Source organism: Ylistrum balloti, unplaced genomic scaffold (genome assembly GCF_031769215.1).
Source record: "Ylistrum balloti isolate Yb309-2 unplaced genomic scaffold, AGI_CSIRO_Ybal_v1 Utg370444, whole genome shotgun sequence".
In the NCBI taxonomy this organism is placed as follows: domain Eukaryota; kingdom Metazoa; phylum Mollusca; class Bivalvia; order Pectinida; family Pectinidae; genus Ylistrum; species Ylistrum balloti.
The window spans coordinates 867,341-880,819 of NW_026782296.1; the positions used below are offsets into that span (position 1 = coordinate 867,341).

General features: G+C 37.4%; 2 protein-coding genes across 2 annotated transcripts; both read right to left on the reverse strand.

Annotated features, from left to right (window-relative positions):
* Positions 1 to 453: 453 nt before the first annotated feature.
* LOC132554793 (ninjurin-1-like) lies at positions 454 to 2,283 on the reverse strand. The gene is made up of 3 exons (XM_060219105.1): positions 2,256 to 2,283; positions 1,794 to 1,992; positions 454 to 1,336 (listed from the first exon to the last, which is right to left on the reverse strand). The coding sequence occupies exons 2-3, from the start codon at positions 1,947 to 1,949 to the stop codon at positions 944 to 946; spliced, it is 549 nt and encodes a 182-aa protein (XP_060075088.1). The 5' UTR covers positions 1,950 to 1,992; positions 2,256 to 2,283; the 3' UTR covers positions 454 to 943.
* A 5,948-nt stretch (positions 2,284 to 8,231) lies between these two features.
* On the reverse strand, positions 8,232 to 10,164 carry LOC132554814 (cell division cycle protein 123 homolog). Its single transcript, XM_060219129.1, has 3 exons — positions 9,917 to 10,164; positions 8,959 to 9,611; positions 8,232 to 8,528 (listed from the first exon to the last, which is right to left on the reverse strand). The coding sequence occupies exons 1-3, from the start codon at positions 10,162 to 10,164 to the stop codon at positions 8,323 to 8,325; spliced, it is 1,107 nt and encodes a 368-aa protein (XP_060075112.1). The 3' UTR covers positions 8,232 to 8,322.
* Positions 10,165 to 13,479: the final 3,315 nt, after the last annotated feature.

Below are 13,479 nucleotides of genomic sequence, written 5' to 3' on the forward strand. Positions count from 1 at the left end.
AGCAATACATGTCCCATACAGGTGGAGTGTTTTAGCGCTTTAAATAAATATGAAGTGTGATGAAATTCCCTCGTGAAGTGAGGCTGCAAGAGTGCTGACAAAGATTTTCTAAAATTAGTAACAATGAACTTGACCTTTACCAAAAACCACTGAAACTTGACCTTGTCCTAGATAATTTGGCCATCTGTAAGCGTATGAGTTTTGATCAAAGTGAGAATGGCCTAAGTAACTGAAATGGTAACATCACTGACAAACTTTGGCGCTATATATGTATGTACACAAACAGACAGGCAGACATCAAGAGAAGAAACTTTTGTTCCCGTCAGTTTCACCAGCAGGGGACTAACAAAGACACATTTGGCAATTTAACACTATTACTGCAGGAGCTTGTCTAAATGAGTTATCATCTGACTACGACTGGGGAGTAAGAATAAAATATTCTGCAATCTCCCCCAATAACCACAGACAATAAGTAAGAACCTCCTTTCGACTAGAAGCACCTGTGCCTTGACAATTACAATCAGATATTACTCCATAAAATTTTGAAAAAAGGCTGCACATGATTTATAACAAAACAACACAGCACCTCAGTCAGTGTGCTACAGAACAGACAAAACCGCACCTCAGCTCCTTAGTCAGTGTGCTGTTGAACAGACAACACAGCACCTCAGCTCCTCAGTCAGTGTGCTATAGAACAGACAACACAGCACCTCAGCTCCTCAGTCAGTGTGCTACAGAACAGACAAAACCACACCTCAGCTCCTTAGTCAGTGTGCTGTTGAACAGACAACACAGCACCTCAGCTCCTCAGTCAGTGTGCTATAGAACGGACAAAACCGCACCTAAGCTCCTCATTCAGTGTGCTATAAAATGGACAACACAGCACTTGAGCTCCTCATTCAGTGTGTTATAAAATGGACAACACAGCACTTGAGCTCCTCAGTCAGTGTACTATAGATTGGCGAGTATGGTCTCCCGGCAAATAAAATGCAGATATCAATATATTGACAACAGTCACTAGAGTGGTTAATGCCATTGAAAAAAAACTTAAACCTCGTCTAAGGTTTGAGTTATTTTTCTTTGTGTCATTTGTTTTGAAGGAGTCAGCCAGGATAAGTGATAATGTAGAAATGACTTGGAGACATATTGATAATATCAGTAGCACAATGAGTAGGTCTCGAAATGTATTATGTTGGTCCAGGATAATGGAGCGCAGCTGTGTAGCATTAGATGTCAACAGAGAAATGTCCATCATTCCTTTAGTAAAAGTCTTTTGAGTTACAATTTTCTTGCTCTTTTCTTGCACTGGTGGCGTTACATCTGGAACTGGAAGACCCTGGAATAATGTTAAAGAAACCAGTATGTGAAAGGGTTAGGCCACAACATCAAAAAAGATATATCTTTTGGCTATAACATCTTCTCTAGATAATAATGTCTCCCAAGTTAGATCAATTTCAAACTGACCTTAAAATGTGTTGCTTTAATAAAATATTTAGCCATAGTCCACACTTAAAAAAAATCTTCTAGTTAAGACTACTTAGCACTGATGCACATACCCATTTCAAACTTGTGGACATGGGACAATGCCACTGTCATCTTTTCTTTACACCTTAATGCATGTAATAATACTGAAGGAAGACATCAAGCCACTGATACATCACGCATTGAAACACTAGTCCTATTATAATCATGTACATATATCTAAATATATACACCCTCCCCCACTAAAATTGCAGAAATTTACTTGGGTGATATACCGAGTCCTTGTAATCACATCAGATTTGAGTACTCACCCTCTTGTCCTGAGAAATGTCCTGTTTGGAGCTGGACAACAAATACTGCTTTAACTGTTCGGCTAGGTTGATCTTTTCCTCTGGTTTAACAGATGTGTCTTCCCCTGTATATGTCCCAGGTGATTTGGTAACATTTTTTCTTTTCTTTTTTCCCATCTGATGATCTTTGACCAACAAGTCACTTCCTTTCCATTTATTTCTTTATTAAAGAATAATTCATTAGAAAAGGGCAACAATCAACACTATGACTATGAGGATTTTTTTTTATTTCTGAACATCGGTGATTAAGTCAAGTAGCAAAATTTTGAGTATAAATAAAGAATGAGAGCAATATTGAATACTACAGGCATTTGTGTTTTGAACGCAAACAACACAAGCAAGCATTCAGTCCACTACATAACAATGGATTTTTTGCTCGCGTTGTTTACCTTCCAGATACAGGGTGCCTGTGTAAATACTAACCGTCGATACAAAATGTGACAGTTGTGTCTAAATCCAACCGGAAGAGTAGGGATGAAAGCTACACGCTGTTTCCCGGACCCGGAGCAGGACCAAGGATCCGTACTTTGACGACAGAAAATTTATTATGCCAAGAATGGAATATTGCATATTTTTGCAAAGAACTCGTAAATGTTTTAACTGAGTATAGTGTCTGATTTCAAGCAATTTCTTTTACTCCAACCAATAAGTACACTTACTTTACGTAGAGATCGCCAAAAATTAATCTATTTTTTTTTCAAGAAAACACACTATGTGTAAGGAAAATCACTTATTTAACCACTGGCAACACACTACAGTACAAATTTGTCAAAATATTCCACCAGATGTATTGTATTGATAAAACCTTGATTTGGCAATCAAAATGGTATTCAATGCATTCAAGTTATTGTGTTTTGTTTCAAAATGTAGAAATTATCGCTACTCCAATTTGTATTTCTCTTCTTAAAACCTTTATCTAATAGTTATAAGTTGCCAGTGGTACATTCATTTACAAAAGAAAATATTTACCATCAGTTCTGACCATTTGTGCTAATTTGATACGATTCTTTGTCTAAATTGCACAATATACCTATTTCTGTAACCCTGTAACTAAAAAAGTATGAGCAAATACTATTTCATCCATTTGTTTATGTGAATCACTCACTTACTGAAAAATAATAACGGTAAAGTCCTTAAGTCTAAATAACGATTTGCTTTCATTTTTTCATTGACAAATAATTTTGTCAGTGAAACCTTCATTAAACAGATGTTTTCATGGATAAATTCGGAGTTAAATAATAACATAAGATCTTAATTTTAATTAAAGTAATTTATCCTTGTTCTGACGATTGAGAGGAAGGACAAAACATTTTCACATTTCAGAAATCCTGAATTCTCCTTAACCGAGAGGATCGTGTTTTGGTGGTAATTCCTGCTGAAAGATTCAGTGATCTGATAAAACACCAGAAATACAAACAAATGGCCATTTTAAGAATTGTCATTTGAATGATGTATTAAATAAACCTGATTTAAATAATCATTTCCAGACACCTAAACAATGATGACATTTCTGCGTGGAAAATCAGTTAGCGCATATTACCATCTGCTTAAGATATTATTAAAATAGTGCATGCATAATTTGGGATATCGTTCAATTTTTAGTTAAAATAGTTCGAAATCAAGGCCATCTCTGACATTCATTTTAAATGTAGAATTGACGTTAATGTAATATGTAAAAGCAAACATGTTTAACATCAGAATGCTTTTTAACAATATTCATTGTGCCATATTTCGTCAGAGTGACGGTTCCTGTTAAAGACTAATCTATATTGTCCAATGGTTGATCTTTGAATACCGTTCATTTCTCGCATACAGGGGCCTGATAAAATCCATTTAAAATCCATCAAACGGTCAGCAACCAATCAGTTTTAAATCTGTGACATCTAAAAGGTTGTAAAAATGACGTCAGGATTACTATATCAGAACACATGCAAAATATCAATCTGTTCACCAAACTCAAACACAGCTTCAAGATAGGATTCAATTTGGGTGGCGCAGTTGGTTCATGTCATTGAGGACTGAGCAGTGGAACTCTGAAAAAGCTGTTGTCATTGAAGACTGAGCAGAAAAATGATGTAAACGTTCAGAAAGCATTTAAACAGTATTTCACAGATATATTCTTTATAAAGCTTAAAGGAAATAGGATAGGAGCTAAATATTTGGATGGATAATATACTTCCTTACAAATATAAAACATCGAGTTGTGACTATGGGTGATCAAGCAGCCCAGCTGTAATGTAATTCCCTGGGACAGTGTTTTGGGGCCAATACTATTTTGATTCTCAAACATAATCACAGTATAGCTGATAAGACACCCGGATATCTATATGGTGTGAAGACTAGGCCTACACCAACACCTTGTAAAAATGGCTTGATTACTATTGGTGACAGTGTGGTATGCAAAATATAGAAAACTCGGAGAGCCGGAGAATACGTATAAATTAATAAAAACAAAACGTTTTAGCAATCACAAAATTCTGCTGGGTTACCAATAGTTCAAGCGAGAAAGTCTATTAAAGAAAGAGCTCAGCGAGTTTTTTTGCAACTAACTTTATCTTCGCTTGAATTTCATAAAAAATCGAAATTGGCACATATCTTTAGATTCTCAGGACTTATTATTCGTCAAATCTTTACTATTATGTTCAGCTGTCACACATTTAGTGGAAATAAGAGCGCAGTAGGAATGATCGAGGGCATTTTAGTTTCTGTGTTAGACAATTTACCACTTGTTAAATATAAGTCGTTAAAATAAATTGGCTCAGCAATTCGCCGCCCTTTCGGCAATGGAACAACGTTGTTTTCTGATGAGTCCTAATTTTGTCTGCAACCTAGTGATGGAAGTCGCAGAGTGTGGAGGCGACGAGGGGAGCGTTTTGCGAACTGCTACGTCGCGAAACGGGACCACTTTTACGGTGGAAGTGTGATGGTTTAGAGCGGTACGTGCCAAACTTGTTGTAGTTAACGGAATTACAACCTATATTTGATATCGAGGTTAAATTCTAAGACCAGTGATTCCACGAAAGGCGTTGACGCCATTTTCCAGCGCGGAAGCGCACAATTGTCAGGTCAGTAATTATTTTTGGCATCGAAATCATCTAACGTCCACTACTACTTAACCTCTTAACACAAAGTTAATATTAATTAAACTAAGTTCTCCTGCTACTATATTATACATGTATATCATACTGGCGACGGAACATTAATAATGTTTAATGATCATACATAGTAAATATGAAGGTATTGATTTTAAAATGAGCATGTTTTTTAAATTCCTCTAACATCCAATAGAAATTAAAAACAAAATAGTTCCCTCCCTGATACTTTACTTTATAATTAGCACACATAATTGTGTAGATACACGTATTGGTATAATTTTTAATTCCATTAGCGGGTTTCCATGAGCTCAGAGTTCAATAAACGATCGTAAAGATTTTTATCAGTTTGAATACTTATCGATTTGTTTATGGGCGAGTGCCGAAAAAAACTCGTGATAAAATTTTTACAAGCAATTCCTTAAAAAAAAATAAAAAAAAACCAAGTGTCTCAAAAACACCAGAATCCAGGACAAAGCTGTTTTGGTTGTTTACACAACACCATCCTGAGATGTCCTTTCACGTACAAAACAATGCTCTAGTATCACACTTTAGTGTCATTAGAAATCTTTGAAATCTTTGGCCATGATCGCATACGTATATACTATGACCCCTGTCACCGTACTTTGATAAACAATAATCTTTAAATTCTTGGTTACAGCAATTCAAAGTAACGTAGCTATTTATATCACATGTATGACGTCATCAACATTTTATCTCATTTAGTAGAAGTAATCGATAGGTTCATCAGGCAAAAAAAAAACGATATCAATTGTATTGAAACACATTTTAATGTTTTCGTTTGAATAAATATTATGCCGCTTGAGCATTTGACAAATAACACTAATTAACGCCAACAATTTTATTTCAAAATGTCACAAGATGCGGTTTGTAGTTCAGATTCACTAAAAACGTATCGCTATATTAATAGTGGACGATGTCCCAATCCATTGTGGTAGTTTGGTCTTGATTTCCCAAAGTACTCATGGAAACTCGGAGAACTCATAAAATTATTCTATCAGTCCGAGAGAAACACTGTGGTTTTGCAGACTATGTCAGAAACAGTCTGGTGTTATTGCTCTGCATTTTCTTATTCAGTGTCCAGCGCTGTTCAATAGTCGCGACAAGCTGCTAGATTTTTTAGTTAATGTCTTAGACGTGTATGACTACGTTAAGTTTGATAACTTGCCAGATGAAAGACAGTGCCAATTTATACTCGGGAGTACAAACGATGTACACCTGAGTCACGAGCAGTGGGCTGAACTTATGATCAATATCTTCCATCTGGTAAATCTAATGTTCTAGGAGATGGACACTCTATTTGGCTTTTTAAAACATCCATATCATTATTTGATGTAAAATATAGGAGACAACGCATGTAAATCTTTACAAAAAGGAAATAAAGAAAATCTGTCTGTCTGTCTGTAAATGAAGAAAACACAAAATCAACAAAGGTGAAAATGGATTTACAGCAAGCTTGTAGCTTATGGCATACACAAAGCTAATGAATGATGCAAAGATAATGTTAAATATATACATAAAATAAATGATCATATCATTGGTTTGATATCACAGTCCGTGGTCTCATAATTCATTTCTACCCAATATCATCTTAACAACATATCAAATTGTTGATTTTTTACATTGATTTTTTTATTTGCTTTACATTATTTGATACTATTTTCATTAGATTTTTCTGTCGCTTTGATACCTGGTTTCACACTCGTCGTTAAACCACCGTTTATCTCCCTTACTAGCCGTTGACTAGTACCCTGTGGATACTTTAACGAATGCACAAAAAGGAACACGTCCTTTGAGGTATTAGAAAACTCTCCTACACATTGATTAATATTCTCTTCACTGATATTAATACAGTGACAGAGATAGGTCAATATTGTTTTGTATATTTGTAGGGGCTGACAGATTGGGCGCTGGTCTCTGTCCTGGACCGTTCTGGAGTGTTCCCGCATTCTGTTACAGTCAGCAGCAGCATCAGGGCTGCGCGATATTGGTGTACCACTTGTTGAACTCTGGTTGTTGGGATGCTGAGAACAAGATGAAGTCCCTTTGGCATCAGACTCTTTTGAGGAAATATCATCGTCCACAGGACCGTATATACCGAATATACCAACCACCTAGAGGCGATCGCGCACTGTTTTGGTTTGGTACCCGGTTTGGCGTCAGGGTAGATTTTTCCCAACGTTCTTTGATGACGTTGAGGAATTTTTGGTTTACATGATAATCAGAACGCGTTCTCCTTTACCACCAGTAAATCTTTGTCACCAAGGAAGTGCACAGCTATTGAACATGATTTGTTATTTTCCATCCCCCCTAAAACGATGAACGTTGCCGAAGGAAATGATGCGGTCAAAGCTTCATAGTACAGGTAGTCATATAACAATTCCCCCGTGTTTTCTTTCTCGTGTTCAGATAATCCAGAAAATATCAAATTAATTTTCAGACTTCGACACTGCAGATCGATAACCGTTTCCTTTACTTCATCCCGCTCTTCCTTTAGCGCTGTTACTTCATTGATTACAGCTCTGGAGTCATTGATTAGCTGAGTAACCGTACGCTTAATGGCGTCTTTATCGGACTTATTAAGATCGGACGTCCAACTGTGCTATGCTCTTTGCTCAAACTCGATATATTTTTTCTTTATGGCACGCACCTCGTCATCCAAGTTTCCAACCTATGAAGTGAAGAATGCCAGAGCCGATTGAATTTTGTCAATCTTTGTAACATGTACCTTTGATATGTTAAAGTTTTTCTTTATGAGAATCACCAAACGGCACGTGTTTTACTGATGACACCGACTGTAAATGGATTCGCATTAGTCGTCATGCTAATTACCACTCACAGTATGTTATAACATGTTTTTAATTTTAATGACATTATTTTAATGTTGAAATGTTTCCATAGCCAGGGAATATCTGGTGATACACAGGAACGGGTCACTGAGTATTATCGAGTACATGTACATACTGCCAAACGCACACACGCAGTATACTTTATATGTGTATGCTAAGGAGAAATGTTCAAGTTGCATTTTCTTCCGTCATCATGCCCACCAGAATCAGTAAAACCTCAAATTCCAATACAGTTTTGATTGTTATTATCTGTTTTCATAATAAATAAATACCTTTTCCGGCTCTTAACAGCCAGAAAATCTCGTGCTGCCATATGCAATGGCGATCACCTTCTACAATTGATTATAATGACTTGTAGGGGAAGGAATTCTTTTCACGCCCTGCATTCTACTGGACAATAAAATATGTCGATATCAGCAGAACGTGGTTATCGGGACAATCTCTAAAACAAGATGTTGTTCCTTGCACTCGTTGTCTCTTGTTAATGTGAGATAAATGTCACCTTTTCCCGATATCTCTTCCTCTACCTTAATCGTCTTTTAAAATCGCCCTCACACTGGTTGGTAACATTGTCAGGGATCCTGGCTTTGTTCTCTTTACCACCCGGAAGTGGAATCCGTCATCTCCTGTGAGAAGGTGTCGCTCGTGCTCCCAACTGAACATGGCACCATCGGTTGACGACAGGAACGGATTTAGTTCAATTACCCAGAGTTTCCAGTGATCTTCGTCGTCTTCTGCGAAATAGGTGAAACAACGAATGAGAATATTTGAAATGGGAAATCTATTTCAAATTGAGTATATTAAGTAACCATCAGTATTTCAGAGCACGGAAAGGGAAATAACTTGGAAAACAAGATGCATAAAGAGCATGTATCAGCCAATAGCTGAATAGAATTTCAGAATCGAAAGTCTCCATACATTTTATTGAGACTAAAGCCAAGCGTTTGAACAAAGCACATTTTCCCTAGTACGCTACAGGCAATCCTATTCAAGGTTTTCAACACATCTGATTTTTTTATATTTGAACGAACGGTTGACAACACTCTAACTCATCTACAGGGAAATTAGGATTACTTCGTGTATTTAATTATCCAGAATCGATAAAAGAAGTCAATGTAATAAGTGATAGCTCTAGACATAATGTCGCAGTTGAAATTTACATACCAACATTACAGACAGCGAAGTCGATGATAAATTCTTGTGGAAAACTTGCTGACGAAAGTTTCGTCTGTACATATGTGGTGAAGAATTCTCTAATTCTTTTAGCAATGGCATCCTTCTTTGCTACCAGGCGTTCCGAATATATCATGTAGTTGTACTGTGATAGAGCGTTCAATTGTCCCCGATAGACAAACCCTCTGAACTCCATATCTACGTCGATAGGTACAAACTTCCTTATGACAAAATTTTCATCATAAACCTCAGGTCTGTTAACAGCCGCTAGAAGTAAGTCTTGGTACACTCTCTCACTTCTAACAAACATATCAATGACGTCAGTGGCACACGTGACTCTCATCGCATCAAATGCTGCTTGAAGCAAACATATTATCTTAGTATTTTCTTGTTTTTGTTCGTTTTCCTGAAATTTGTGCAAAATTTCTTTATACATAGCTTTCAGACGTGACTGTAACATTGGTGCATCTTTGGCACTCCTAGAGGACAACTTCACGAAGGCACATCCATCTTCTTTCGTGAAAACAGACATAGCAGAGTCTAACCTCTTTGTGAGATCGGCCAAATGTTCCTCTTCAGCAGACAGCAGTGCAGATCGCCAATCGGTAGCCATGCTTGTTTCGGCGTCTTTATTATCAAATATCCTGTATTAAAATATGTACACGAAGTGATTATCAGTTGTTATCACAGTAAACATCGTATATGATTGGTAGGTTGTAAAAGTATACGGAAAATATTGCAGTCCGGGTTTCTGATTCACAAGCATATGCCTCTGTCCGCCAAAACGTCTACACTTTAACCAGGAAACTCAGGCTACTTAAAATTTATACCAGATACATGTATGCCTTTATGAAATATAATTGATTTATTGTTTTGCTTTTGTTTTTCTTTTGTTTTTGTTTTTTTTTTCGTTTAAGAATTCGATGTGACGGGGATAGTAACGCTTTACCTTTTGTAACAGTCGATGAAGAGTTTTGCGTCGTCGAGGGTGAAGGAGCACGTGACCGTTGGGAATGTGACGTCATTTAGGAGCTGTATCCAGCGCTCAGTGTTAACATCCAACACTTTATCCTCGTAATCGTGAATTTCCTGGGCACTGGTGAAACCCATGGTCTTCGGATTCGAGAAGTCTTTCATAGGCTCGGCCGATTTCTTCAGTTTTACCCTCTTCAGTTGATCGGCGAGACTTTCGTTCATGATGCTTCAAAAGATTGGGCAAAATTACAAAATAATAATGCATATCAACAGCTGATGGTTGTAAAGTATGGTAATGCACGTATCGTAACTTCCAAAATTTCTATTTTAAACTTATTGAAATACTAGTGCAAAGCCTCACCTGCTGCGAGTGTCTGGAACGGAAGAGACTACTCCACCACTTCCTAGGCTCATACTGGGTTTTTTAGAAAAAGAACTTTCATACACAGAACATCTGACGAAGTTGATCTCTGTAGAGGTATTTAAAGAAAATGATGTGTTGATGGGGAGAAGACGTTCTTTCATTACTGAATGTTTGATTGATGGAATGTCTCCCGGTAATCCCAACAACTATTTCACAATTTGAAGTATCATCAGACAGAATCATTATACAATCACAGCCTTTTGATGAGGTTGATACTAGGTTTTATCAACCCAAAGTTGAGATTGATATCAAAAATGAGAAACATCATGTAATTCAATTATATAACGAAACACCACAAATTTGCAATAATGTAAATTTTTCATGTATTACAAACGTAGCATATGAAATGAAGTTTAAAAACGTGCCGTTATATTCACAGACATCATTCAAAGTCTAGAAACACTCAGTTAATAGGCTTTATTACCGGTTTTTCTCATTTCGTTGGTAATCACGTGACACTGTATGAACAATATATTTTCGTGGCTAATGCTATCTTAATATGCATAAATATAGCATTAAATGACGATATGGATACTACACATTTCGACGTCTAAAATGAATAGATCTTATCATTGTAAAACGAAAATTTCACTCTTACTTTGCTTTCAGTAGAGAAGGACCTGTTACCAGATTCCATTATATTCGCACGCAAAGGCGAAACAATTGCCATAGAAATATTTTTATCAAAATGGTAACATGATTCTGTACCATGGACATTTATTTTTGCTACTTGGTGCAATAATAATAGCCATATTACGAGAAAACGAAGAAGAAAAAGAGAAATATTTCTGATTTCAAATTCATGTTGAACACGCAGTGGCTCGCTTAGTCGGGAATATTCTGACGTTCATTGACTCAAGACGGAAATAAAAAAATCTGAATAATTCTGACTAGGACCCGAGAGTCCATGCGAGTATGATACTGTCCTGACCCGTTTACAAATGTTGGTAAAATGGCACGTGTTCCTCAATACACGCGCACACTACAGTGTGATTGTGGTCAATTTTCATTTCACCTTGCTGTTGACCTAACCCCTAACCCCGCCTTACTCCCCGACTCTGAGCGAGTTCGTGTAGGCCCGATGTTACAACTTTTCAACACTCCTTTAGACTAAGAAGGTTTGATCAATTAAGGTTAATATTCGAATGGCTCTATGAAATAGTGTTTACAGAGTATCGTTACATATATGTACAACATCTATTTACTCTTAAAAAATACTTACTTCCGCTTGTTCTTGTGTCGGTTAGGCCAAACTAATCTATTTATAGTTATGACATGTCAACTGTAACATAAGGGAGGCAACTCGAGGAAAATGTTTGAGGCAAACTTATACAGTTCATAGACTCTGTATCTACAATTGATTACTGATGTTTTCACTTAAATTACTAAAATTTTATTTACATCATAACAATACAGTAGTCAATATCTAATCGAGCTTGGAATGTAATTCAATAAAATATGTATAAAATTAAATGTCTAAGTGAGTAAATTGTCTTTGTTATTAGAACTTATTACTTTCTCTTTCAACAGATATATCGTTTGGTTCATCCTTAAAGAGAAACGGTGACACGTGCATGTAAATAAGTTAACAAAATGATTGTTTAACATCAAAGATACGATTAATTAATATCAATAAACTAAATATCGGTAGAGATATTAGTTCAATATAAATATATCACAGTCACCTGTCGATACGAAGAGTATTGAAAATAACCTCGTAGTTGGCACCGATTCATTGACATTATGCTATTAAAATAATTCATATAAATCAGATATGATTATTCATATGGATGAAATTATTCTATAGAAAATATGAAAGTCAAATAAGAGTCGCATATCGTTGTTAGTTAAGTGGTTAATTAATATCAGACGTATGCTAGCCTTCAGTGCTCCGAATTATCTTGATTCTAGACGGTGAGAGGCAGCCTTCAGTTCACAATGTTAGTCAGCTTTCAGTATCCAATGTAAGTCAGCCTTTAGTAACCAGTGTGCGTCAGTTTTCAATACTGTGTCAGTCAGCCTTCAGAACCCCAGTGTGAGTTGGCCTTCAGAACCCCAGTGTGATGTGAGTCAGTCTTCAGTATTGTGTCTTGTCAACCTTCAGAACCCCAGTGTGAGTAGGCCTTCAGTAGCCCAGTGTGAGTCAGCCTTCAGAACCCCAGTGAGTCAACCTCAGTATAGTGCCTGTTATGATTCGGCTTTCAGAGTTAAGTACCCAAGGTCAGTTAGCCTTTTATGTCTAGTGCCACTTAGTATCTACCATCAGGTGTTTTTTCTTTACCCAGTGTCGGCTAGCTTTCTGGGTATGTACCCAGTGACAGTCATAAACACAAAGTGTCACTAATAAATCTGTATTCAATGTCAATCAGTCATCTGAGTACTATGGGTATGTACCCAGTGTCAGTCAGCTGTCTGAGTACCATGGGTATGTACCCAGTGTCAGTCAGCCTTCTGAGTATCAGCGGTACCCCGTATGTACCAAGTGTGAGTCAGCCTTCTTAGTACAACCAGTGATACCCAGTGTGAGTCAGCCTTCTAAGTACCAACAGTACACATAGGTACCCAGTGTCAGTCAGATTTCTGAGTACCAGGGGTATGTACCAAGTCAGTCAGCCTTCTCAGTACCATGGATATGAACCCAATGTCAACCAGCCTTCTCAGTACCAGTGGTACCCATATGTACCCAGTGTCAGCCAGCCTTCACAGTATCAGAGGTATATACCCAGTGTCAGTCAGATTTCTGAGTACCAGGGGTATGTACCCAGTGTCAGTCAGCCTTCTCAGTACCAGTGGTACCCATATGTACCCAGTGTCAGTCAGCTGTCTGAGTACCATGGGTATGTACCCAGTGTCAGTCAGCCTTCTGAGTATCAGCGGTACCCCGTATGTACCCAGTGTTAGTCAGCCTTCTGAGTATCAGCGGTACCCCGTATGTACCAAGTGTGAGTCGGCCTTCTTAGTACAACCAGTGATACCCAGTGTGAGTCAGCCTTCTGAGTACCAACAGTACGCATAGGTACCCAGTGTCAGTCAGATTTCTGAGTACCATGGGTATGTACCCAGTGTCAGTCAGCCTTCTGAGTACCATGGATATGTACCCAGTGTCAACCAGC

Excerpts from the sequence above, each read along its gene's own strand:
- LOC132554793 (XM_060219105.1), bottom strand. The coding sequence starts at position 1,949 with ATGGGAAAAAAGAAAAGAAAAAATGTTACCAAATCACCTGGGACATAT. Across the intron at positions 1,337-1,793 it reads ACATTTCTCAGGACAAGAGG|GGTCTTCCAGTTCCAGATGT; the intron begins GTGAGTACTCAA and ends ACATTATTCCAG.
- LOC132554814 (XM_060219129.1), bottom strand. The coding sequence starts at position 10,164 with ATGAACGAAAGTCTCGCCGATCAACTGAAGAGGGTAAAACTGAAGAAA. Across the intron at positions 9,612-9,916 it reads TTCATCGACTGTTACAAAAG|GATATTTGATAATAAAGACG; the intron begins GTAAAGCGTTAC and ends ATTTTAATACAG. Across the intron at positions 8,529-8,958 it reads CTTCGCTGTCTGTAATGTTG|AAGACGACGAAGATCACTGG; the intron begins GTATGTAAATTT and ends CCTATTTCGCAG.